The 22,878-nt window shown below is 43.6% G+C and overlaps 2 protein-coding genes across 4 annotated transcripts; one reads left to right on the top strand and one right to left on the bottom strand.

Moving 5' to 3' along the window:
• Positions 1-336: 336 nt before the first annotated feature.
• Positions 337-11,575, top strand: LOC142370876 (uncharacterized). 2 transcript variants are annotated; one of them, XM_075453396.1, is made up of 12 exons: positions 337-435; positions 2,597-3,108; positions 3,333-3,395; positions 4,988-5,121; positions 5,219-5,272; positions 5,357-5,402; positions 5,487-5,741; positions 6,931-7,016; positions 9,076-9,121; positions 9,220-9,519; positions 9,606-9,743; positions 9,822-11,575. In XM_075453396.1, exons 2-12 carry the CDS (start codon positions 2,829-2,831, stop codon positions 10,145-10,147), a joined length of 1,728 nt encoding a protein of 575 aa, XP_075309511.1. In that variant the 5' UTR covers positions 337-435; positions 2,597-2,828; the 3' UTR covers positions 10,148-11,575. The 2 variants fall into 2 exon arrangements, with proteins under 2 accessions (XP_075309511.1, XP_075309512.1); XM_075453397.1 differs by having other exon boundaries at positions 339-435; positions 9,897-11,575.
• A 286-nt stretch (positions 11,576-11,861) lies between these two features.
• Positions 11,862-18,062, bottom strand: ccdc97 (coiled-coil domain containing 97). Of its 2 annotated transcripts, none has more exons than XM_075453398.1 (7): positions 17,667-18,062; positions 17,397-17,561; positions 13,034-13,193; positions 12,831-12,919; positions 12,571-12,751; positions 12,353-12,476; positions 11,862-12,141 (listed from the first exon to the last, which is right to left on the bottom strand). In XM_075453398.1, exons 1-7 carry the CDS (start codon positions 17,823-17,825, stop codon positions 11,982-11,984), a joined length of 1,038 nt encoding a protein of 345 aa, XP_075309513.1. In that variant the 5' UTR covers positions 17,826-18,062; the 3' UTR covers positions 11,862-11,981. The 2 variants fall into 2 exon arrangements, with proteins under 2 accessions (XP_075309513.1, XP_075309514.1); XM_075453399.1 differs by having other exon boundaries at positions 12,577-12,751.
• Positions 18,063-22,878: the final 4,816 nt, after the last annotated feature.

The following is a 22,878-nucleotide window of genomic DNA, read 5'->3' as shown; positions in this document are numbered from 1 at the left end:
TTAACTATTTGCAAAGCAATTGTGAAATCAAGAGCACAAATTAGTCACTGATTCTGGGTCTATTTCCAACATGAAGCTAGCACACTGGCTACTTATCTAGCCTTGGTATCAAAAGCTAACATGTTTGTTGAGCGAGTCAAATTGGCGTCTAATAATTTGGCATAGTTTAGCTCGGCCGCTTATATCCTCCCCCTGTTGCTGCGGTAACAGCGAAAGGCAGCGCGCATGTGCAAACGCTGCTCAAACACGATGCGTTTATAGAAAGCTTGGAAAAAAGAGCTCTAAATTTAAAAAGCGTGGGAAGCAGAGGCGGCAGATTCAACAGCGACGCCTCACAAAGGATTCCGGTACTTCTTCTTAGGTTATTAAAGAATATAGTGGGTGTGTCTGCTTACACAAGTTTTAGTTTCATTTCTTTGTTCAGGGATGGCAGAGGTAAGGATACTGACTTGTGATTTTGGGCTTCTTTAACGCGGTGATTTTTGACTTAATTTGCTTCATCAACATATTTTGTCCGTCATGCCACTGTAAACAATATGGCGTGTGTGACAATACACGAGGAATAATGTCTATTTAATGTTATCACAAAAAAAAAAAAGTTGTTCGGTGTTGTTCGGGAGTCAATTTAAAGTTAGGTAAAAAAAAAACAACAACCACAAAACATGAACAACTTTACGGATATGTAGGAAGTGGGCGCTTTCCAAATGCATCCCATAGTCAGAGCTGTTGTGGAGGTTTCGTTACGCTGCTCTTAATAAGCAAAGCTTGAGACAGTTCTCTCTTTCAGCTTCTTCTTCAGACATGTTCATTCTCCTAACAGAACATTTGAGCGTGACCCGGCTCTCTTCTATCACTTCTCCGTTCATCACACCAGCACACGCTCGCGCTCTTTCCAGAACGTAATGGCGCCACCAGGGGCGAGCCTAGGGTATTTTTAGTGGTGCCAAGGCACCACCGTGAGGTAGCTCGGCACCCCCTGGCTCAGCACATTTTTAAAATATTATATTATGCAAAAACACTTTTTTTTTTGCTCTAGGATGCATTATTTTAGTGACCATTTTATTTATTTTCTAGCATTTGTTTTTGTTTTAACTCTTTACTCCCAAAATAAATGTTGAGTTATCTTCAATATTTGTCTCAGGCTCTCTGTTATCCCTGTCAAGCCACAGTCTTTTGAAATGAAGAGGTCAAAATTGAATGTTGTAGGGGAAAACACTACTCAAAGCAAAACTAATACGGCTCCAAAATTTATAAATGTACTAGTTCGCTTCAATTAGTGAGAAATAATGTGCCTCTGTGAGCACTGGGGGCTGGGCACCCCTAAAGACCAGATCCTAAAATCGCCCCTGGGCGCCACTAATGGGTGTATCGCGTACAACTTTGACAGAACAACATAACCCGCACCATAATAACAGTAATCGGCATATCTGTAACCGCGGGGCACTTCCTCTTCTTTTGGCAGATAATACCGAAGATATTACAGTTTTGTGTTAGAATATTTTGTCATAATTTTAGATGTTGATGAGTGAAAACAAAAAGTTTTTCTTTTGGTAAAAATAATCAAACAGAAGAGCGTCTTAGGACTTCCCTATGGATCAACCCCTCACTAATTTACATAGTGTATTCATGACGTTATTTGAAATCTTTGTGCAATTCGTTTTTCAGATGAATTCATTGTTTTCATTGACATTTGTGTATTTGTTGTTGATTTGATGAAATAACTGCTGTTTGGAGATATTTGATAATGCAAAGAACAAGTTCTTATGATGATGAGTCGGATGTCCGCTTAATAAATCCGAAGCTTTCAGAAACAAATTGGCACAAAAGGCTTGATTGATCCGCAGATCATTTAAACCCAATTTTTACAAGTAGTTTCTGGGAAGGTCTTGCTTATTTCAGAGAGACACTGCCGACCACATTTGGTACGTATCACTGAGCTGATCTTCCAGCATTCTAGAAATGCCGCCCACTGAAAACATTTATTGCTTTATTGAAAGAAAAATACAGAAAAAATGGTGGTTGAGTAGCTTAACGCTAATTACAAAAAAACGACAACAGAAAAATAATTAAAACAAATGCAAATTAGTGTCGGGCAGCAAAAGTCAGCTGCTGTTGTCACTGTGCTTTCAGTGCAACGTAGGGTTTGAATGACTTTTATTCTAATTTCAAACCGCATCCTAACATTTTTGGGAAAACAGGAGGTGCCTAATGCCCCTTGCAGTCATTAGAAAACAACTTTCAGTCTGCAGGCATGATCGACACGTGCAAAAATGTCTTTTCATTCAGAAATGGCCTGAACCACCATTACTACCGGGGCCATCCTCCAAGCCAATGTTTGGTGCACGTAAGACTCATTTGGCGCAGTTTATTAGAAACACAGGAACTCATTTTTACCAAAAACAAAGAAACCATGATAAGAAAACCTAACAAGGTGCTTGTCAAATCAAAATATGAAAATATTCACATGTGGAGTACTGTAAAAATGTGCAGTGTGTATCACATGAGATGGATTGTGCACCTTGGCTGTTCAAAGACAGCAAAGAAATGATCCTACAGCGCCTCCCCACCGGCTAATGCTGACAATTATTTTCCTCAGCGCCAAACCAGAAGCACCGCTGTCGTGAACTGAACCTGCGCCCGCGAGCTGGGAGGCAAAGCGCTTCGCCTGGTGTGCCAGCAGAGGAACAACAGCAGCAACAACAAAAAAAAGAAGTAGCATTCCTCTCAGGACAGAAATACTCCTTTATTCTTTTCTCTCTGCCTGTTAGGTCTTTGAGGTGGGATGCAGGCTGATTGCGAGAACGTGCTCAGTTCAGAAAGAAGATTCGATGGAGAGGAAAAGATCTTTATATCTATATAAGAAGGGTGAAGAAGAAGAAGAGGAGTGTGAAGATAGAAGGCAGAGCCTAAGGAAGAGAAAGAGAATCAATTATACTTTGGAGGATCATTATGTAGAAGATGAGGACGGTGACGAAGAATATACGGACTATGATGATGGTGACGACGATGATGATGAAGATGTAGAAGATGCGGACAATGACGATGGTGATGTAGAAGATAATGACGACAACGACGATGATGATGATGAGGAGCAGGAGAAAGATAAAGGTAATCAGGTGATCCCAGGAATGTGGCTCGAAAGACTTGTTCCGTCTTCCGAGCCATGTGTTACCATCCACCTTGTTTTTTTTTATACCAGTTTCTGTGTTTCTGTCAACACTAAACATTTAAAGCGAAACGTGCAGGGTTGATGCTTTCTGCTGATGATCATACTGGAAGTAAACTGCATGTGCAACACCTACGTTGCTTCTTTTTCTGTCTGACAAATCTAGGACTTTTGCTTGTAACCTGCGGAACCAAAGAGGGCGTCCTGGATGCAAAGAAGCTGGCGAGAGGTAAGTGGATAAGGTCGTGTGAATAAAGGAAACTAAGTCCATGGAAGTGAATGAAGTGACCTCCCAGGCCTTTTAGATCTGGACAGACGGGGCGAAGCCGCGAAGATACAGTTATTTGGCCCCATTAGCAGTAGACGTGTTTGTTGGAGAAAGGCAGCTTTTCAGGAGAGGAGACCAACAGTGAAGCACGGCAGTGGTAATGTTATGGTTTGGGTCCGTGTTGCTGCTGAGCAGGTTGTTGGGATTGCTTCAACTTCAAATGCTGCATCATTTCAAAAACGGTGGCTAAACATTTCAGGAAGCTGACTGAGGCCGAGGATGTCTTTGGACAATTTTGGTGAATATAAGTATGTCACCAACTGTGAAAGTGTGGGCCAAAAGTAAATTATGATTTAAAAAAATAATAATAATATTTGGCCAACAGCCAATAGGCGACACAGATTGATTCCGTTTTTTTTTCCTTAAAAATAAGAAAATATGCATTATAAAAGAAACCAAACAGAATAGTCTTTGAATATGAAATTCGTTCACACAAATGTTACCTTCATCATTGCATTTCACATGAGAAATACCTTAGTGTGAAAAATATTGTTTCAAAAGCCCTTACAGCCTGTTAGACTGTTACCAACTCAATGACTGTTCAGTGTTTGATTGGCCAAATGAGGCTGAATCGATGTCTCACGCTCCCTGAACCCCTCTTTCACAATTTGAGCCCCATGACTCCGGGCATTGTCATCTTGGAATATGGCCGTGCCATCAGGGAGGAAAGATTAACCTGGTCATTCAGTATATTCAGGAAGTCAGCTGACCTCATCTTTTGGGCACATAACGTTGCTGAACATGGACCTAACCAACTGCAGCAACCCCAGATCATAGCACTGCCCCCACAGGCTTGTACGGTAGGCACCGGGCATGATGGGTGCATCACTTCATCCACCTCTCTTCTTACCCTGATGCGCCCATCACTCTGGAACAGAGTAAATCTGGACTCATCAGACCACATGAGCTTCATCCATTGCTCCAGAGTCCGATCTTCGTGCTCCCAAGCAAATTGAAGCCTTTTAGCCTCGCTGACAAGTCTTTTCTTAAGTTTTTAAGGTCTTTAGTCCCAATCTTTGAGTTCCCTCTGCATTGTGCGTGTGGAGATGCTCTCACTTTCACTGTTACTCGAGTTCTACTGTTGTTTTTTTCCGATTTGATTTCACCAAATGCTTAAGTGATGACCAATCACAATCATTCAAGATGTTTTTTCTGACCACATTGCTTCCTCGAAGATGATGGTTCCCCACTATCCTTCCAGTTTTTAACAATGCGTTAACCCAATAGGAGTATAATTTGTCAATAATTTGACTCTTCTTTTCCACAACCACAGGATGCGTCTTACGACACGGTTGTTTAGGAAATGAGAAGCTACTCACCGCATCAGTTAGGGTAAACTAACTTGTTGCCAGCTGAAATGTGACCGTTAGTGCAGTAATTGTCCAATGAGAGGCTCTTACCTACTTGCTTAGTCAAATCCAGGTGGTGACTTAACCCAGTTTTGCTAATCCTCCCGTTTCTGTTACCATACGTGGTGTGGATTTCTGGTTTAGGTAAGGAGTGTATTAAGTGTAAAGGCGTCTTATTTACGCCGCCTGCCTTTGAGGAGTTTGCGGGGAAAGGCTCGACTAAAAAATGGAAAGCCACTATTCTCTATGAAAACAAACCTCTACAGTTCTGGCTTGAGGTAAGATTTTTTCTTTTTTTTTTTTCTTTTCGTAATGCACTTTTTTCCCCAGAAAATCCTGCTCCAACTAATAAACTGTCAACCTACCCAATCACAGCAAGGGCACCTGTCCACAAAGGGATACAGAAGGAGAAGAAACAACACTGCGAAGGTAACCGAGGGTCAAAATACTGCAGGATTTCACAAAGCAACTCCTCCAGCGATGCTGAATATTTATTCTATATTCTTGCAACAGAACAAACCCCTGCCATTGAACTACGAGTCAGATGATCTCTCTGGAGGTTTGTCTGCACTTTCTTCAAGCCGTGACTTAAACCAGAAGATCTATGAAACCATTGAGCATGCGCACGTTTCTATCCCTATAGGAGAGTCAGACGAACAGTCTGCAGAGGGAACCGAGGACGTTCAAGATGATGACTGTCTTCCAAGCAGAGAAGAACAGCTACCGGAGACACGGGAGGAGGAGACGGAGAGGGTCGAGGATGGAAATAAAGGAGAGGCGGTAGACTCGGGACATCCTGAGAGTTACGAGGAAGAGGATCAGCTGGAAGAGGGGGAAACGGGAGATGAGTACGCGCCCCCTGACGCAGATAACCCTGAAGACCAAAGTCTTATCAAAGGTGATATTTTCTTCAGGAGTAATTGTCCGAAGGAAAGTTATTGCCAAAGTTCATGTTTGCATTTTAGGATTTTAGTGTTTGATCCGAGGGTGCGTAAAACATAGGGGTGGGCGATATGGGCAAAAAAAAATATCTCGATATTTTTTAGGATTTTCACGATAAAGATATTTTGACGATATTTAAAAAATAATCAAACTTGCGTTAAGATCACAATAAAATGAACATAAGCATGCAAGTCTAAGCACACACGGCCGGTACAGTGAAACTGCGAATGGCTCATTAAATCAGTTATGGTTCCTTTGATCGCTCTACCGTTACTTGGATAACTGTGGCAATTCTAGAGCTAATACATGCAAAACGAGCTGACCTTCGGGGATGCGTGCATTTATCAGACCCAAAACCCATGCGGGTGCCTCTCGGGGTGCCGCGGCCGCTTTGGTGACTGATAACCTCGAGCCGTTTCTCAGGCTACTTCTCCCTCCGGAGAGGGAGCCTGAGAAACGGCTACCACATCCAAGGAAGGCAGCAGGCGCGCAAATTACCCACTCCCGACTCGGGGAGGTAGTGACGAAAAATAACAATACAGGACACTTTAAATCCTTTAACGGGGATCAATTGAAGGGCAAGTCTGGTGCCAGCAGCCGCGGTAATTCCAGCTCCAATAGCGTATCTTAAAGTTGCTGCAGTTAAAAAGCTTGTAGTTGGATCTCGGGATCGAGCTGACGGTCCGCCGCGAGGCGAGCTGCCGTCTGTCCCAGCCCCTGCCTATCGCTGTCCCAGCCCCGGCCTCTCGCTGTCCCAGCCCCGGCCTCTCGCTGTCCCAGCACCGGCCTCTCGCTGTCCCAGCCCCGGCCTCTCGCTGTCCCAGCCCCGGCCTCTCGCTGTCCCAGCCCCGGCCTCTCGGCCCCCCCTCGATGCTCTTAGCTGAGTGTCCCGCTGGGTCCGAAGCGTTTACTTTGAAAAAATTAGAGCGTTCAAAGCAGGGCGTGGTAAGGGCAGAGGACCACTGGCGCCGCACTTTATTGATTTTTGGCGATTGAAAAAAAAAACAAAAAAAACAATTTTTTTTTTTTTTTTTTGCCTATATCTCGATATTGCAAAATTACTCATCGTCAAAACAACATTCACGATAACTTCGCAAACGATACATATCGCCCACCCCTAGTAAAACATCACACTTCTTTTTCAGAGAGTCACCGAAAATTGATCACTTCAACCCCTGAGAAGCACGCGTTGCACATGGAACCAAAAATTGTCATCAGCAGGCTCAAAATGGTAAGATGGCAAGATTATTTTCTGCAGTATGCCTTTAAAACACTGTCAAAGCTCTGCAGGTGCCATTCTGCCCCTGGGTCTGACGTAGTTGGACGAACGTGTTGCTTTTCGCTTTATCTCCTTTGCATTCGATGGTTCTGATGATCCAGTATGTTTTTCATCCATCGCCATCATCCGGTTGGGGATCGGTTCAAGGCTAAACGGTTTTAAAACTAACGGCATATTGTGGATTGGATTAGGCGGGTAGAGAAAAGGCATCGATGGAGGTGAAACTGTCCTGTATTTCTCTGTGGACCAGTGTACGTTTAGGAAAAAATCCTGGACTTGAACAAGGGTTTCGGCCTTGTGCCTTGGGGCGTTCTTTGAGGGATGCTACGGGGTACCGGGGTTGCTGTTATGGGCTGTTTAATCAAAGCAAGGGCTGTGTTGGCATAATTTACAATATGTGTTGGACTCCGCCAAGGCTGCCCTAGTCCCAGACTATGTTTGCAGTGTTTATGGCCGGGATCTCGAGGCAAAGTTGGGAAGAGGAGGGTTTTTGGTATGGGAACCACAGGATTGCATCTCTGCTCTTTGCAGATGGTGTGGTTCTGTTGGCTTCTTCGTGTGATGACTGCGAGTTTGGTTCTGAACCCGATGAGATTGGAGTTCTCCCTTCATGTTGGAGATGGGTCCCTGACTGTAAATATCTCAGGATCTCTTTTTCATTAAGTGAGGGCACGTTGGAGAAGGAGATGGACAGATGGATTGCGGAATCGTCAGCTCTAATGAGGAGGTGGTGAGCCAGAGGGCGAAGTTTTCCATTTATTGGTCCATTTACGTTTCAACCCATACCAATGGTCATGAGATTTAGTGACCGAAAGACTGTGATCAGCGATACAAGCGGCTCCCTCGGAGAGTGTCTGGGCTCAGAGATGGGGAATAGAATGCCCCTGGCTGCATCTCATTAGAGGTTTTATGGGAAGGTCCAATAGGGAGGAGAATCTGGGGCAGACCCAAAATTCACCGAAGGGTTATTATATCCCCTCTGCCTTTGGAGCTTCTAAAGGCCTCGGTATGCTTCTCCGTCGCTATCCGTCAATCCGACTCTGTGGTCACTAAACCTTTCGAAGTTCTCCGTCGGGCTGTCGGATACGCAAGGCACTTCACCTCCCGATCAGTAGGCGTCGCTACGTTAGACGACCTAATCTCGCGACGTCTATTGTGTCAGTCGTCGATTGATTGTTTACATTCCGGCTCCGTTTCACCCCTCACAGTGAACGATGGCGACCGAGAGAGAAAGACTGTTGTTGGAGTTGGAGCTTATTGACATTGAAATGCAAATAATTTTGACCAAATGTTGACCGGCACACAGTAAACTCTTTCAAAAATGGCGGTGTTGTTGTTCTGAGAGGAAGGAACTAACTAACCGGAAAAGTGATTCCGGAAATGATGTTGTTAGCCGACCAATCACAACCCTTGCGGTATCGACGGATAGATAGGAATTTTAGCCGACGCACGCAAGCGACAAAGAGCGTCTCCGTCGACGGAGACCATAAATCAGGCTTTAAGCTACCCCAGAACGAGCTGGGGAGTGTTGTTGGGGGAAAGGAATGTCTAGGTTTCCTCCTTAACCTGTTGCCTCTTAACAGAAACAGGAGAATAGATGCTTAGATCAGTCATCACAAAGTTTACAAGTGAGCATGTGGCTGGTTGGGAGCAGAAGGAGACGAGTGAAACCTGCCACACCGCAGCAGCGCCATCTTTAGTCTTTCTTTTGGCCACATCCTTCACGAGCCTATCCTTGTCCAGCTTATACCCGCCAAACACCTGCACACGACCGTTGAGATCTGTCACACAAACAGGCAAATCTCAAACAACAGCACAAGAAAGGTCTGTTTTATTTTGAATTCGATGCCAGAAACCTGTTTATCCAAAATCAGTGCAGGTTTTTTTTGGGGGGGGCCTTTTTAAAAACAATGGAATACAACACTCGGTCTGTGTCACATATTATGATTGCTACTCATTCAACCTGTGGAGGCTTTTCATAGACCCGAAATAAAACTCTGATCCGTCTCAGGGCGGCGGCGACTGTCAAACCATCAGCGTGGAGCACCTACACGAAGGTTTGTGAACAACATTGTCGCCAAACCAGTTGTTTTTCAGAGGCAAACATGGCACTTTAACCCGAGTGCTCCTGTCGCGCCGTTTTATTTGTGAACAGACTGTCGGTGTTTGGATGTAAATTCAGACATGGAGGAGGAGACGGAAGACAGCAGCGCTACAACACTGGGTGAGCAGTCCATCGCAGCATCCACACAAACGGAACTCCTACAGGTGTCAGACCCGGCCATCACTGGAGGCGAGGAAAGAAGAGGGGAAAAAGAAAATGAAGGGGAGTCTTTGCAAAATAAGGACACACAAGATGGACGGAGGGTAGCCAAAAGCGAGACACCTGCGTGTTTGTCAGGCTCCTCCTCCCCGGGCATTGTAATTAAAACCGAGGCAGACGTTGACCTCACAGGTTAGCTCCAACTAGTCTTCACAGTTCCTGCAAGCTTTTTTTCTTTTGACACGTTGATTATACTTGATTATTTGTGTTTTGCAAAGATGAGGAGAAAACAGGAAAGGAGACGGAAACGAGAAGCAAAGGGCATCCGGAAGCTTCAGCATCCGAGGACAGCGACGCGACCTCAAATGCGATACCTGAACAGCAACTCGCACAGGAGGAGATCCTCGGGCCAGCGGGTGAGTGCTGGCACCAAATGCAGCCGCGAGTTTGGTGAACACAGATGTGACATTTCAGTGTTCTCTGTCATTTTACAGCCCCCTCATCTAAACCTCGGAGTGGGAGTGTAACTGAGAATAACACTTATATCACCGTCTCTCACCCCGACGCAGCTCAGCTCGGAGCGATGAAGCCGGAGACACGGGGAGACGCGGCAGTCGCACTACTCAGACCAGCATCGCGTGATTGCGCAGCCGTAAAAGACGACTCGCTTCACAGCACGTGCCGAGCCACCGACACGGCCGAGGTGGATACGATGGGCCTCGATCAGCTGAGGAGAGAAAAGATCAAAATGCAGCTGAAAGTTTTGAAACTACAAGAGGAGTATTACACTTTGAAACTGACTAAATTAGGAAAAAAGTGAAAAGCTGACAGACGTTGGAACTTTTTTAAATTCAATACAGTGGAAAAAAAAACATTATAGCGAGCTAAAGAAGCCTTTTCCAATATGCTGCCCGGAGTGGCACAAACACACCAACTGGTTGTCTGGGTTACAGAGGCCTCACAAACGGAAGACGGTGCAGTTTTGCCATCTAGACGTCTCTGTCGTGGGAAGGTATCAACTGCCTTCCTGCAGATCAAAGCAGTCGCTGGGAGCATTTGGTTGATGATCAAACATTGAATACAGCGACGCTGGTCTTGGAACGGCTGAAATCCTGTACCACGTTGTGTGATTCTCAGTTCGGTAAAGAATGTACATTCCAGCTTTTTCAGGGGGAAAAAAATGGCCGTCAAAGGTCGACTCCGATTTGTGCGTCAACAATTGGGAGTGAGGCGGCTTTTTAATCATAAGAAAAAAAAAAACTGAATTTGAACCAGTTTATAAGATGAACTATTTTAAATTTGTAGATACCGGAGATTGTGAATGTTATTTCTGCAAAAGAATGTTAATAAGTGGCTTTTATTTGTATATTATCATGTATGTTAAGTTTTAAATTGAACCATTTGTTTGATATTTTGTAGTGCACATTGGAAAGAGCAAAATTTATTTAAAAGACAAAAGAATAAAAAGAAAACTAATGACTGTAATGTCGTATTGAGTGAGTCATGCATTCATGAGAAGACATGACTCAGCCCCTGGTTGTGCTAATAAGAGGCGCGGCGCTACTAAACACACAAGGACCGCTATCGGATCAGTTTCATCCACGCTGTGAATTCTACAACCAGCAATGTAAATGCATATATTCTTGTTCAAGGTAGATAGAAAACATACAACATTAAATCTGCAGCAACACAAGGGGAGAACCCCTATTTAACAGCCATCTATCAAAATACAGACACTGATCCCGTATCCCGCCAACAGTAAGTAAACGGGTGGTGTCGGCGTTTTGTGTTGAGAGTAGGGCTGTGCGATAATGCAAAATTTGGTTTCGAGCCAATACCAGGTAAATACACGGCCAGTTTTGCCGATATCGATACCAATACTGATACTTTTTACTACTACCATCTACTTTTGTGCAGGGGAGAGCAATGTATCATAATTTATTAAGTGAATGCATCATCAATATGCAAATTTGAATGATTGAATTTTCATGATTTAATTATTTTGTAAGTTTTCCTTTACTTAATCATGTTTATGATGATAATAAAACACAGGAAAAAGTTTTCAGGCAAATAAAAATACTTTTAACTCATGCTAACTAATGTTTATAGAAAACTTAAATTTCCCTTTTGGGGTGCTAATCTGCATTTGCAATTAGATTAATTTGGGGGGGCTAATTGAGCATGAGAGAAGTGAGAGAAGAGCGGTGTTGTACGGCCAGTCGGTCACTCTGTAAATGCCTGGAGTTGTGCAGAAGAGAAACTGAAACTTAAGAATCCATCTCATCACATAAGTATCGATCAATACCCAATACCAACGTTAGTATCGATACTATCGCTATTATAAATCGATCCGCCCAGCCCTAGTTAAGAGCGAGTGTCTCGTTCTCCGAGCAGGACACAACACGTCCCGCTTCCGTCTGCAGACAGAAGAGGAAACTGGGTGGGGAGGGACGGAGTTTTGCCATCTCAGAGCGCGACGGAACAAAGCGGCCCGCTTGTTTGCACGCGCGTCAAAGGAGAGTCACACCTGTGTTTGGAAAAAGAGCCCAAACCTTTATTGCAGTCACGTGGAAAATGAAAAACGTCTTACTTTGTACATTTGTATTTACACACAGATCTGAGCAGAGAGGAGCTGCTGACAATAGGAAGGAACGCTATTCTGCCATGTTCTCTTCTTCGTGGTCTTCTTCCATCTCATCCTCCTCCTCCTCCTCCTCCTCTTCTTCATCATCGTCGTCTTCGTCGAAGTACCTGTCCTCTGCGTCTCTGCTGACGATGTCCAAGTTGTCGTAGTCGGGGTTCTCATCCACCTCACTGTAACGAACACATTTTTCTAAGCTCCATTAACCTTGGAGTAAATGCAACATCCACTCAGTGTTTTCTGTCACTTTCCCTGATAACGGTACCGGCGGATTCTTCCCCGGACGCGTCCCATTTCTCAGGTATTCCGTGAACTAACTTTGAATGCAGCCGCACTTTGAAAGGCAGAATTATGAGGTCAATTCCCAACGGCGCGGTGGCTGACCTGTAGTTGAAATCCTTGTCTTTGCCATCGAGGAAGCGCTGGTGCATCTGACTGACGAACTCCTCCCTGAGCAGAGCCTTCTCCTCTGCAGTCGGCTCCCATTCCCTCCGCTGAACTCCGGCGTCTACGTGGTGGGAAAACGGAGCGACAAACTAAGTCTGCAGCAACGTGAGAAAAGTGAAATAGTTTAGTTTTTTCTTTAAAACTTTTCCTCCTACCCTCACCATCATCCTCCTCCTCCTCCTGGGCTCCCCCCTCTCGCTCCTGCTCCTCCTGCAGACGGGTCTGGATGAGCCGCTCCTGGTAGGAGTTCAGGAGGAGGTGGGCGAGCCCTCCGCTCCCTGCCCCCGGCGCCTCCTCTGCACCATCCGACATGGCCTCCTGGGAGCGCTCCAGCACCTGAAACATTAATTTGATGACTAAATACCCCTCCCCCTCAAAAAAAAACCCCAAACTCGTCTTCTGGAATAAAACCAACCTCTTCATCGGTCAGGTACTGACCGATATATTGTTCGTACAGCAGCGGCTCCCTGATCCGCATCTGCTCCTCACTGAAGTACTTTCCCTCTGGGAGAAGAGAAAGATGACAACTTCTTTTTTTTGTGTTAAATGTTTCGTTCAAATCTAATTCCTGTAAACTTGATCCTTCCAAAAGAACAGTCTGAAACACCGAAGCCGTACCCTTCTGCAGAGCCCTGAGCGCAGCGTAGCGCTGGTTCCGGACTTTGGTCCTGTTGGTGCGTCCCGCAGCTCGTGTCAGCACCACCTTGCTGTAATGCTGGGCTCTTGGGTCGGAGCTGACGTGGGCGAACGCAGGCAGGTGCTCGGGCTTCAGACAGGCCTGAAAATATACCAAAAGATGTGGTAATGCCACCGAAGTGCTGTCGACATATTTTCAGAAATGATAATATCCTCCAGTAGATTTGTCACAGTGAGCCAAATGACAGTCATCTGACCTTTTTCCACACAAAAGTGCAACACCGCAAACAGCTGACCAAAAATTGCTTTTTTCAACTGAGGAAAAGCTCCAAACTCAGGAAAATGGTGTCACAAAATGATCTGGAGCTGATCTGGTAGGCGGTGCAGAAGCATCCTTTCTCGCACCCGCAGAATGGAGAACAGTTTCTTTCCTAAGGCCATCGGGCTCCTAAATGGACTATAATGCACTCTCATCACTTACACACTCAACACTTACACTTATACTTTACACATGCCTACCTCCACTGCTGTTTGCACTGCAACCTGCAATATTGCACAACATTGTATTTTTTATTTTTCCTTATGTTATAGGTTAGTATAGGTCTAAGATTAGCATAGGCTATTATGTGTATTATATGTTCAGTACCGCTCTTGTAATTAGCGTTAAAATGTATATTGTAGTATCCACATTGCCTATCTATCTATTGTTACTGTCTTGTAAATATTTTTGGTAGAGTACTTGTGACATGACATGTTACGGCATGTTAAGTCCTGTTATGGTAGCTGCTGTACGGTGTCCTCTCCTAAGAATTTCAGTGCCCAGTCCGACTCTGTTGTTCTGTGTATCTGACAATAAAATACTTGACTTGACTCATTCATGCATTTGTGTCTTCGCGTTTAGACTATTGTAATAGTTAGTTTTCATGTCTGAACAAGAAGGAGCTGTCTCGCCTGCAGTTAGGGCAAAACTCTGCAGCGAGAACTCTGACCCGCTCTAATAGGAGGACTCACTTAACCCGTATTCTTAAAGCTCTTCATTGGCTGCCAGTTTCCTCTAGGATCTATTTTAAAATTTTGGTTTTAGCTTTGCATGGTCAGGCTCCACCCTACATCAGTGATCTGATCCAGCCTTACACCCCAGCTCGGGTTCTGAGGTCTGTGGATCAGAATCTTCTGATGGTGCCACACACTCGTTTCCGGACCATAGGAGACCGATCCTTCCAGGCTGTTGCTCCCAGGCTTTGGAACGATCTTCCGCTCTCTCTCTGCGTTCATTGGAGTCTGTTGACGCCTTCAAAAGGCAACTTAAGACCTTTTTATTTGCTCAGGTTTTTTCTTAATTGTCTTGGGGCTGCTATGATTGTCACTGAGTTGCCTTTTAAACTTATACTTGTATGTACTTCCTAACTGTGTGTTTCTGTTGTAACTGTAAAGCGCTTTGTGACCCCGGTCTCTGAAAGGCGCTGTACAAATAAAGCTTACTTACTTACAAAAAATAAATCTAAATCAAAAGACCAGTGAGGAGGATTAAATGAGCCCTTAACTGCTACAGTAATTACATGATCGTGATCGTTTTGTAGAATGAGTTTGATTCCCTGGTAGAAAAGCTGGATAAAACGGATTAATCCATTAATTTACATCTCAATTCAAGTGGATCTCTTAAGTGGGTGGAGTAGCCCACAGGACTCCACTCCGCCCCTCTCATCCTCAAAGTCGGCCTCCTTTGACATCAATAACCCTTGTAGGCCGTAAGGTGAACCTCGAAAACTCCTTCAGAACACCAGGCTTGTTCCGCGCTCTCCGAACCAAACACGCTTCAGCTCATAAAAAGATTTGAGTTATGTTGAGGTTTAAAAAAAAGTTTCGCCGCTCAGAACACAGTACTTTTTTAGTTCGCAACGTTTAAAGGAATAACTAGTGCCTGGCAAGGCGTATGTACATATTCGGCAGGCGTAATAACAGTTTGGCTCGCGAGAGGTGCCACGGTTGAGACGTCATCAGAATGGACGAATCGGATAGCTGGTATGTCAGCTGAGCTGGTAAACAGAAGCAGTACCGCAGCAGCAGCGCGATCATCCAGCAGTACCGAAGAAGACGAAATTTCGACCGAAAATGTTATAAAAAAGAAATCTTCCAAACGTAATATTTGTTACATGCACATATCTTCTGTTAAGCATGAGGAAACACAGAATTTCACCTGCACAAGGTGGAATGGAAGGAATCAGAAGGAACAAATAAAGAAGCACTTGCTGAGTTCTTATACGATGCGTGGCCACATGCTGATCTTACAGCAGTGGGAAGAAACCTCAGCTTTACATAGCACAGCAACATGTCACTGTGTGACTGTACTGGAAGGTGTGCAGTCTGTTCATGCTGTGGAAGACCTGCAGTGTGACCACGAAGAATGTGACACTGGTGTTTTTGCATGCACAACATGCTGCACAGGAACATAAGACTGTCATTATTAAGAGCCCTGACACTGATGTAGCAGTCATTGCTGTGAGTCTGCAGAAAGATTTGCCATGCAGCTTGTACTTTTTCACAGGGACGGGCAACAGAACACGCATAATGGACATTACCAAGGTGTCATCAGCTCTCAGAGCCAGTGTGTGTTCAGCCTTGATTGGGATCCATACATTCACTGGGTGTGACACCACAAGGCAAAAAGAAGACATTTGCTGTGGCATGCGAGAAAGATGTCTACCTGAAGGCTTTCAGAAATCTGGGGACTGAATTTAACTTGGACCACTCTACATTTGCATTACTTTGCAAATATGTATGCCATTTGTATGATCAGCCAACCGCAGAAAACATCAATGAGGCTAGGTACAAAGCTTTCTGTATGGCATCATCAGCCTTGCCAGAATTATCTATCCCCCCAACAAGTGATGCCCTCCACCAGCACTGCAAAAGGGCAAATTATCAGGCTAAAATAATGAGGTCATGTGTAAAGCAAAAGATTGGACTCATTTGAATCGGTGGTGGAGAGGAGGACACTGAACAAACTGTTATCCATCATGGATAACCCCACCTATCCTCTCCACCAGCTGCTGGTTAACCAGCAGAGCTCCTTTTCCAACAGGCTCATCCAGCTCCACTGTCACAAAGACCGTTTCAGGAAATCCTTCCTACCAGCAGCCATCACCATATACAACACCTCCCCTCTGGCTGGAAGAGAACTTCAACCTCAATAGGCTTGAAGTCTCTCCTAAAAAACAATAACAAAAAACAAAAAATACTGTAGATTTGTACATAGCAAATGTTTATTCACTATTTTTATTTATTTTATATTATTTTATTTTATTTTATATTTATTTTATTCTATTCTATTTGCTTGTTTTTTACTACTTTAATTGTTTTCATATACTGTATGCTGCTGCAACAAAACAATTTCCCAAATTGGGATTAATAAAGGATTAATAAAGTATTATTAAAGTAGACTTATAATAATAATTATTATTTTATGTTCACTTTAAAATGATATTTTGCGAGATTCCTTTCTGTAGGTTAGTTTTGACAGCACCAGGCAGGTTGTCATTTTTCCAGTTTGTTGTCGTAAATCGGCAACGTGATTGGTCCAGCGCGGTCACGTGGTGTCTTGTGACGTCAAAATCGTCATTCAGCCCTGCGGAAAATATCTTCAGAAAACGTCTTGGTTTAAAAAAAGTACAGGATTCTGTGACGCGAAACTTTTTTTATATGTGCAAAATAAGTTGGTCATTTTTATCAGCTAACGGGCATGTAGTTCGGAGAGCACGGAGCGAACCTAAACGAAAACGGGGTTCACCTTACGGCCTATTGGAGCATGTCACAGTGGCTGCCACCGTTGGGCAAAATTATTTAAGTATTGTATCTATTATTTAAGTATTTAATTTTGATTACAACTTTATTTTTCTGTAAGATAATGTGAATGTCATTTGATTCTATTTTGTATCTGTATTTTGAACATTTTGCACACCATTGCACATCTGAAAGAAATTAAACTATTTAACGTGTTTACTATAAACGCAGTCTCCAGCCTGCTGATGTTACTTTCAAATAGTTCAATTAATGAGCCATACTTATACATCACTCTTTATGTAGAAGTTAATTAAACCATATTTTTGAGTTTGCTGTCCCTTTAAGGTTAAAAACAAGAATGACACCTGTATAATGTAAGATGATTACAAATAATGCTAATGATTGCGGGTCCGTTACACACATAACAGTGTAGCCTACGGAATAATGAGGCATCTGGAGCTGAGGTGATGGTAGGGGGGCCCCAAATGAAATTCTGCTTAAGGCCCCATGAAGGCTTAGGCCGGCCCTGCTCATGACACCCCGATATCTGCTTTAGGGCACGTACATGGTACCTCTCCATGAACACCAGCGGCCTGCTCCGGTACTGATGGAGCAGCTCGTGCCCGCGCTGCCCCACCGTCAGCTCAGCGTCTCCTATCTGCTGGCTCTTCACGAGGCTTCCGCTCATGGTTACATCCTCTATCATGGCTTTTACGCAACTGGACTCGGCCTGAAAAGCAGGGACACTGTCAGTGGAGCACAGCAGTACAGAAACACAACATATGTCTGGAGGCGACTGCAGTGGGCACGAAGCGGCAAATGTCGCTCTTCTCACCGGGGCGTCCCGCAGTGGCTCGCGGGTGTCTGTGCCTTCCGGTCTGCTTTGGTAGTATCTCTGACACGGTGCCTCGGCTTCCTGCGATTGTTCACTTTTATCTTCATATTCACACGCACTCTGTTGTGCTTTAACGGGAAGGTCGATCTCACCCCACATAACTAAAGGTGCAGCAATGTGATTACTGAGGCTTTAACAGAACAGTTGACGTCCTGAACTAAAGATTATCAGCTTATCGCGACCATTGACCCAAACTTACTGTACTGAATAGGACCTCACCGAAAAGAGGTGATACATTTTTCGCAATTTTGGAGTGTTGTATACTTAACGCACGGTCTTTCCCTTGTTTTGCCGACTATTTTCGGTCCGTCATTTATTATTGCCCCCTATTTCTGCACCCAAAAGAATGGTTCCTAATTCACTCAACGACACTTCTGAGCTATGGTCTTTGTCGCCCTCTAGTGGCAGACGGTTGACCACCAGGACAATTAAAGGAGACTACGACTCCTAAGCTCATGGATCCCTTGGTGCAGACTTGTAAAAAGCCCCCACACCCTTCCAGACAATGAACGCAAGACACTTGGAATGAAAGAGGCCCGACTCTTGGGTGCTGTTGACACAACAGGAATATCTTTCAGACTACAGTATACAGGCAGACAGAGAGTAAAGGAGGAGAGATTGCGGCACTTTGTGTCTCTGCATCCTGGATGTTTGGATGTTGGACTGTTGGCTGTTGACAAGTATCCTTCAGGGTTGTTTACCAAGAGTTCACCTGTGTTATCTGTCAATACTGCAAGCGACATCATCAGCTCAGTTGTTGCAGAACTACAAACACAACATCCCAGTCCAGATCTGTAGAGATTTCAAATATAGGCTACTTCTCGCTCTGCTGCTCTTCAACTTATTTTTGTTTTCTTCTATCCATTACTAATTACAATCTATTTCTTACTATTTACCATCAGTTTCTTATTATCTATAGACTCTGTGTCTGCCTTGTGATGGACTGGCGTCTCATCCAGGGTGTAACCTGCTTCTCTCTTCTCTCAATGGCAAGCTGTGATAGGCTGGTATATTTGAATGAATGGACGGATGGACTCTGACTGACATGCTACAAGACTTTGTAGCTGTAAAACATGTTTCTGTTTGTGGTTGTTTCAAAGTTGCATTCTTTTATGGGCTGCTAAACTGATTGTATTTTGTTGTTTTGATGTTAATACTGGAGAGTGTCCTCCTCCCCAAAACATGCCCGTGTGGTATTTGTTCATGCAGGCAGATGGAGCCAGTGATCATTTCATTTAGATTGAGAGGCGGCAAAGAATACCATGACTTCCATGAGCTCCATGTGAAGGGTAAAGTGGCATTCATGTTCGTCATGGTTGCTTTGTAAAAACAGTGTGGGTTTTTTAGCCCGAACTAGTTAATGTTATTGCCTAAACCCAAGCAGTGAGTGACAAAAAGTGCTTTCGTAAATTTAGCACAGCGCTTATCTGCCTTGAGAATGAGGTCAGCTAGAATGTGGAAAAACTCATATGATTCATATTTTCCTTCCTGCCCCTCACAGCGGTGCTTTATTATAGGACGCGTTCATGAACCAAACTGAGAGGTATGAATTAACGGAGGAGTCGCTGTAACTGTGAGACTGAAACAGTTTTCATTTGGGTCCTCTGCTGGCTTACAGCATATGCTGTAATCAGCGTGTAAAATGTTGAGTTGCAGTCGGTAGGACAAGAGGCAAGAGGGAGGTAGTCTGTCGACTGAATAGTAAGTCTAATATTTGAATGAACTGTTATGGGCATGGCGCCCAACTTGTTACTCCGCTGTCACCAGATATATCGTTCTATTTGATAAACGTGAATTGCCTTGAGCTCCGCAGTCTGTGATAATTTGAAGTCATTAATGTTTTGTTTAATTTGGAAGAAGCCAAATATTCGTGATTATGAATTTTAGTATGAGCTAGTTTATTTTCAATCTATGTGAACTGAACTGGCATCCTAGCTACAGTCGGTTTAGAATGATCAGTTAACCTATCATCACCATACAGCCCATTCTATCGATCAAAAGTTTCTCCTATTTCCCTATGCCTGAAGGTTATTAAAGGTAAAGTTAGGCACCCTTAGATGCTTAAATGAACTGAACAAAAGGTGCACAGTATTTACATTCCTCTACCTTACAGGGTACTTGTCTGAGAACTCTACCTTTAGGTACATAATTGAACTTTTTTCCTTCTTTGTTTCTGTGTGTAGTGTGCCCAGTGGTTCATTATTTAATGTGATGCTCAGTTCTTTGGCTTCACTATCACTGCAACAGCCTAAATTTGGTTGAGCTGCCATTAATGAGAAAAAAGTAGACCCTCTGACGATGAGTGCCAGCATGTCCATTACCCCCTTCTGTGTTCGTTCCAGGCACATATAGCAGGGAAAATGCCATAGACAGAGATTAGGTGTGCACTTTTGTATTTACCTACTTTCCCAGTGTGTCTGCATGCCTCAGTTAGACTTCCTGGCAACCGTGGAGACCAAGTTAGGAGAGATACTAAATGCAAAGGCCTCCAACCCTAACCCAGAGAGTGAAACTGTAGTCAATAAAGTTCTAAGAATTATCTTTGCAGCCCGCCCACAAACTGCTGCCTTTAAGAGAAAGGGAAATGGTCAGGGGCTTTTCTAATACAGGAACTAAATTAAAATGCATAAAACTGAGCATTTAAGAGGCATAACTTCTAAAATCACCAAATCAACAGTCCAGAATCTCCTAAAACATACTAATAACCAGGTTGTTATGAGCTAAAATACTAATATGTGATTTCATTAGATTATATTACTTTATTAAACATTGTTTGATTCCTTTTGTTTGTTTTTCAGGAAACTTGAAATCTATTGCAAGTGTCAAGAGAAGGTCATGAGAAACGACGGCGCCTCGAGTGTTTGGGTGTAGAGATTTCTGCAACGTGCACGGAGCTGTCAACTGATGCTAGGTCTCCATTTCACATGACCGCATCGTAAACAGCAAATGCTGTCCTCCAAATGTACACGGACACACACAATCTTGATGGCATATACACACACACAAACCTATATACACACATATTTAATTTTGTAAAAGGATGGACTAAATTGATCTCAAACTTAGCCTAAACTCATAGACATAAGAGAGCTGGTTTACAAAGCAGTTAGTAGAGAAGGAAATATTATCCTCTCCAGTCCTGCTGTGTCTCTTATTTTCTCCGGATATTCTCACGTCAGTAGTGTGTTTGTGGCAACACAGGCTGCCCAACACTGCCCCTGAAAAAGCTCAATTTTCCCAGTTGCTCCTGACGGTACATCTCATCACCCACAGCTGTTCCCTCTCTTCGCTCCTATTGCTGTCTGTCGTCCTGTGTGAAGACCTATGGATGAGAAGATGATCAGGTTGAGAAATATCCGAAGCTATAAACACAGAATCCCGTCGGAAGCTCCGGAGATTAGCTCTTCAGGTGACAAATCTAATTACCTTATTTATTTATTTATTTAATTGCTCAGTCAACACAAGTTGACGAACATTGGTGCAAAAATACATGACATAAACATGGCAGATTATAGCAAGACAAGTAATGATGATAACACTGACATTTGACATACATCAGGTGGTCCAAGAATAGAGCCTTGTGGAACCCCTAAAGGGCAATCAAGATACAAAGATTTGTAGTGTGTGTGTCCACACAAGATAATATAAACTACACTCTGCGTGCTGGTGATAACCTTTTTATAGCAGTCCTTCTATTATTATGCATGATCGAGTTTAGCGTGAAAAAAGAACGCTGGCCAGAGGTTTGGAGGCTGTTGACTTACCGCAGCGTGATGCTTCCTATCGATGCTATTCGCAGCGTTTTTCTTATGGTGGGCCGCAGGACTGCTGCAGCTGCATGGCTTTAATTGTATTCACAACCAGCACTTGTGCAAGACAGAAACCAATATGAATACAGTTTAGATTTTTCTACTTTAACTTTGACCCCATAAACCTCTGAACCCTCTCTGTATGTGTGTGTAATCTCAGCCTCTGGCTCCAGTGTGTTCAGATAAAGAGCTTTCTGGATATAGTGATGTGACCAGTTGGTTGTGCTATTTAAACCTGTGGCAGAAAGTGCAGAACAGGAAAGGGAGATGTAACGTAAGAGGAGAGAGGGGGGTGTTTATTGGCTGAGGGAGTGTGGAGTAGACTGTGGGGGGCAGGAAGAGAGCAGATTATATCAGGAAGGAACAAAACTAAAAATTAGGTCTAACAAAGTTTTAAGTAAGTTTGGAATAAAATATGGACAACATGGAGACAAAGTCCAAACGCATCTTATCCAGCGGTCAAAGCAGGTTCTACTATTTTGATATACAGTATATATAGTTTGCTGTCTTTGGTTTTAAGCCAGTCTTTAATAGATATTCACCGTCCAGTATATATATATATATATTTTTTAGAGTCAAGTGTTCCTTAGGACCCCAAGAGAGAAAGACCCGTGAACAAACAAGTGCTACCGTAGTTGGGAACACAGGCCTAAAAATGTATTTCATTAAGTCAGGAGCTAAATGAGGAAATAACATCTCAGGAATGTCCTAATAGATTTAAAAGATTCCCATTGTTGAGAGCAGAAACGGGGCTAATGCGATCGTGATACCAGGAGGAAAAGGAAGATCTCAGATTGCAGTTCATGTAACACTTGTTTACAGTTCTGTCCTGTTGTTGGAAGATGAAACCAAAGACAGGGAGGGTAAAGTCTGTAATTTCCCGCTTGCTTTATTGCTTTAGTTTAGTCATTAAAAAGTAAAGCACGCCTTCTTTACCCATTAATGACAGTGTCATGACCCGTGTTCTTATGAAAACCATCTAAGTGAGTTTGTACAGCTTCATCCCCACAGCAGCTCTCCCATGGCTTGAATATAACAAACTGTATCCTGATACTGTGGCGTTAGCTTAATGCCTCGAGGACTTGGTCTCTGTGCTGTAGCCTCAGAGCTAATTTGCTGAACAGAGGGTCATTGGGGTTCTCTCTGACTTATTAAGTCTGGTTTATAATAAACACACCCGCAGTTACACTCCATTTTATAGCTGCTGCTTTTAGCAATCTGTTGACCTCCTCTCTTATTGATTCATGGCACATCGGGAATTCTTTTAATAGTTTGTAGATGACTTCCTGAGAGATGAGATAAACAGGGGTTCAGACATGCTGTAAGGCTTTGAGGTTAAGTTC

The sequence above is a fragment of the Odontesthes bonariensis genome, chromosome 21 (assembly GCF_027942865.1).
Source record: "Odontesthes bonariensis isolate fOdoBon6 chromosome 21, fOdoBon6.hap1, whole genome shotgun sequence".
In the NCBI taxonomy this organism is placed as follows: domain Eukaryota; kingdom Metazoa; phylum Chordata; class Actinopteri; order Atheriniformes; family Atherinopsidae; genus Odontesthes; species Odontesthes bonariensis.
The sequence above is the reverse complement of the archived record's forward strand: the minus strand, read 5'-3'. Positions and strand labels throughout refer to the sequence as shown.

Excerpts from the sequence above, each read along its gene's own strand:
- LOC142370876 (XM_075453396.1), top strand. The coding sequence starts at position 2,829 with ATGGAGAGGAAAAGATCTTTATATCTATATAAGAAGGGTGAAGAAGAA. Across the intron at positions 3,396-4,987 it reads TGCAAAGAAGCTGGCGAGAG|GTAAGGAGTGTATTAAGTGT; the intron begins GTAAGTGGATAA and ends TTTCTGGTTTAG. Across the intron at positions 9,122-9,219 it reads CGTGGAGCACCTACACGAAG|ACTGTCGGTGTTTGGATGTA; the intron begins GTTTGTGAACAA and ends ATTTGTGAACAG.
- ccdc97 (XM_075453398.1), bottom strand. The coding sequence starts at position 17,825 with ATGTGGGGTGAGATCGACCTTCCCGTTAAAGCACAACAGAGTGCGTGT. Across the intron at positions 12,752-12,830 it reads AGTACCTGACCGATGAAGAG|GTGCTGGAGCGCTCCCAGGA; the intron begins GTTGGTTTTATT and ends TTAATGTTTCAG. Across the intron at positions 12,477-12,570 it reads GGAGGAGGATGATGGTGAGG|ACGCCGGAGTTCAGCGGAGG; the intron begins GTAGGAGGAAAA and ends CCCACCACGTAG.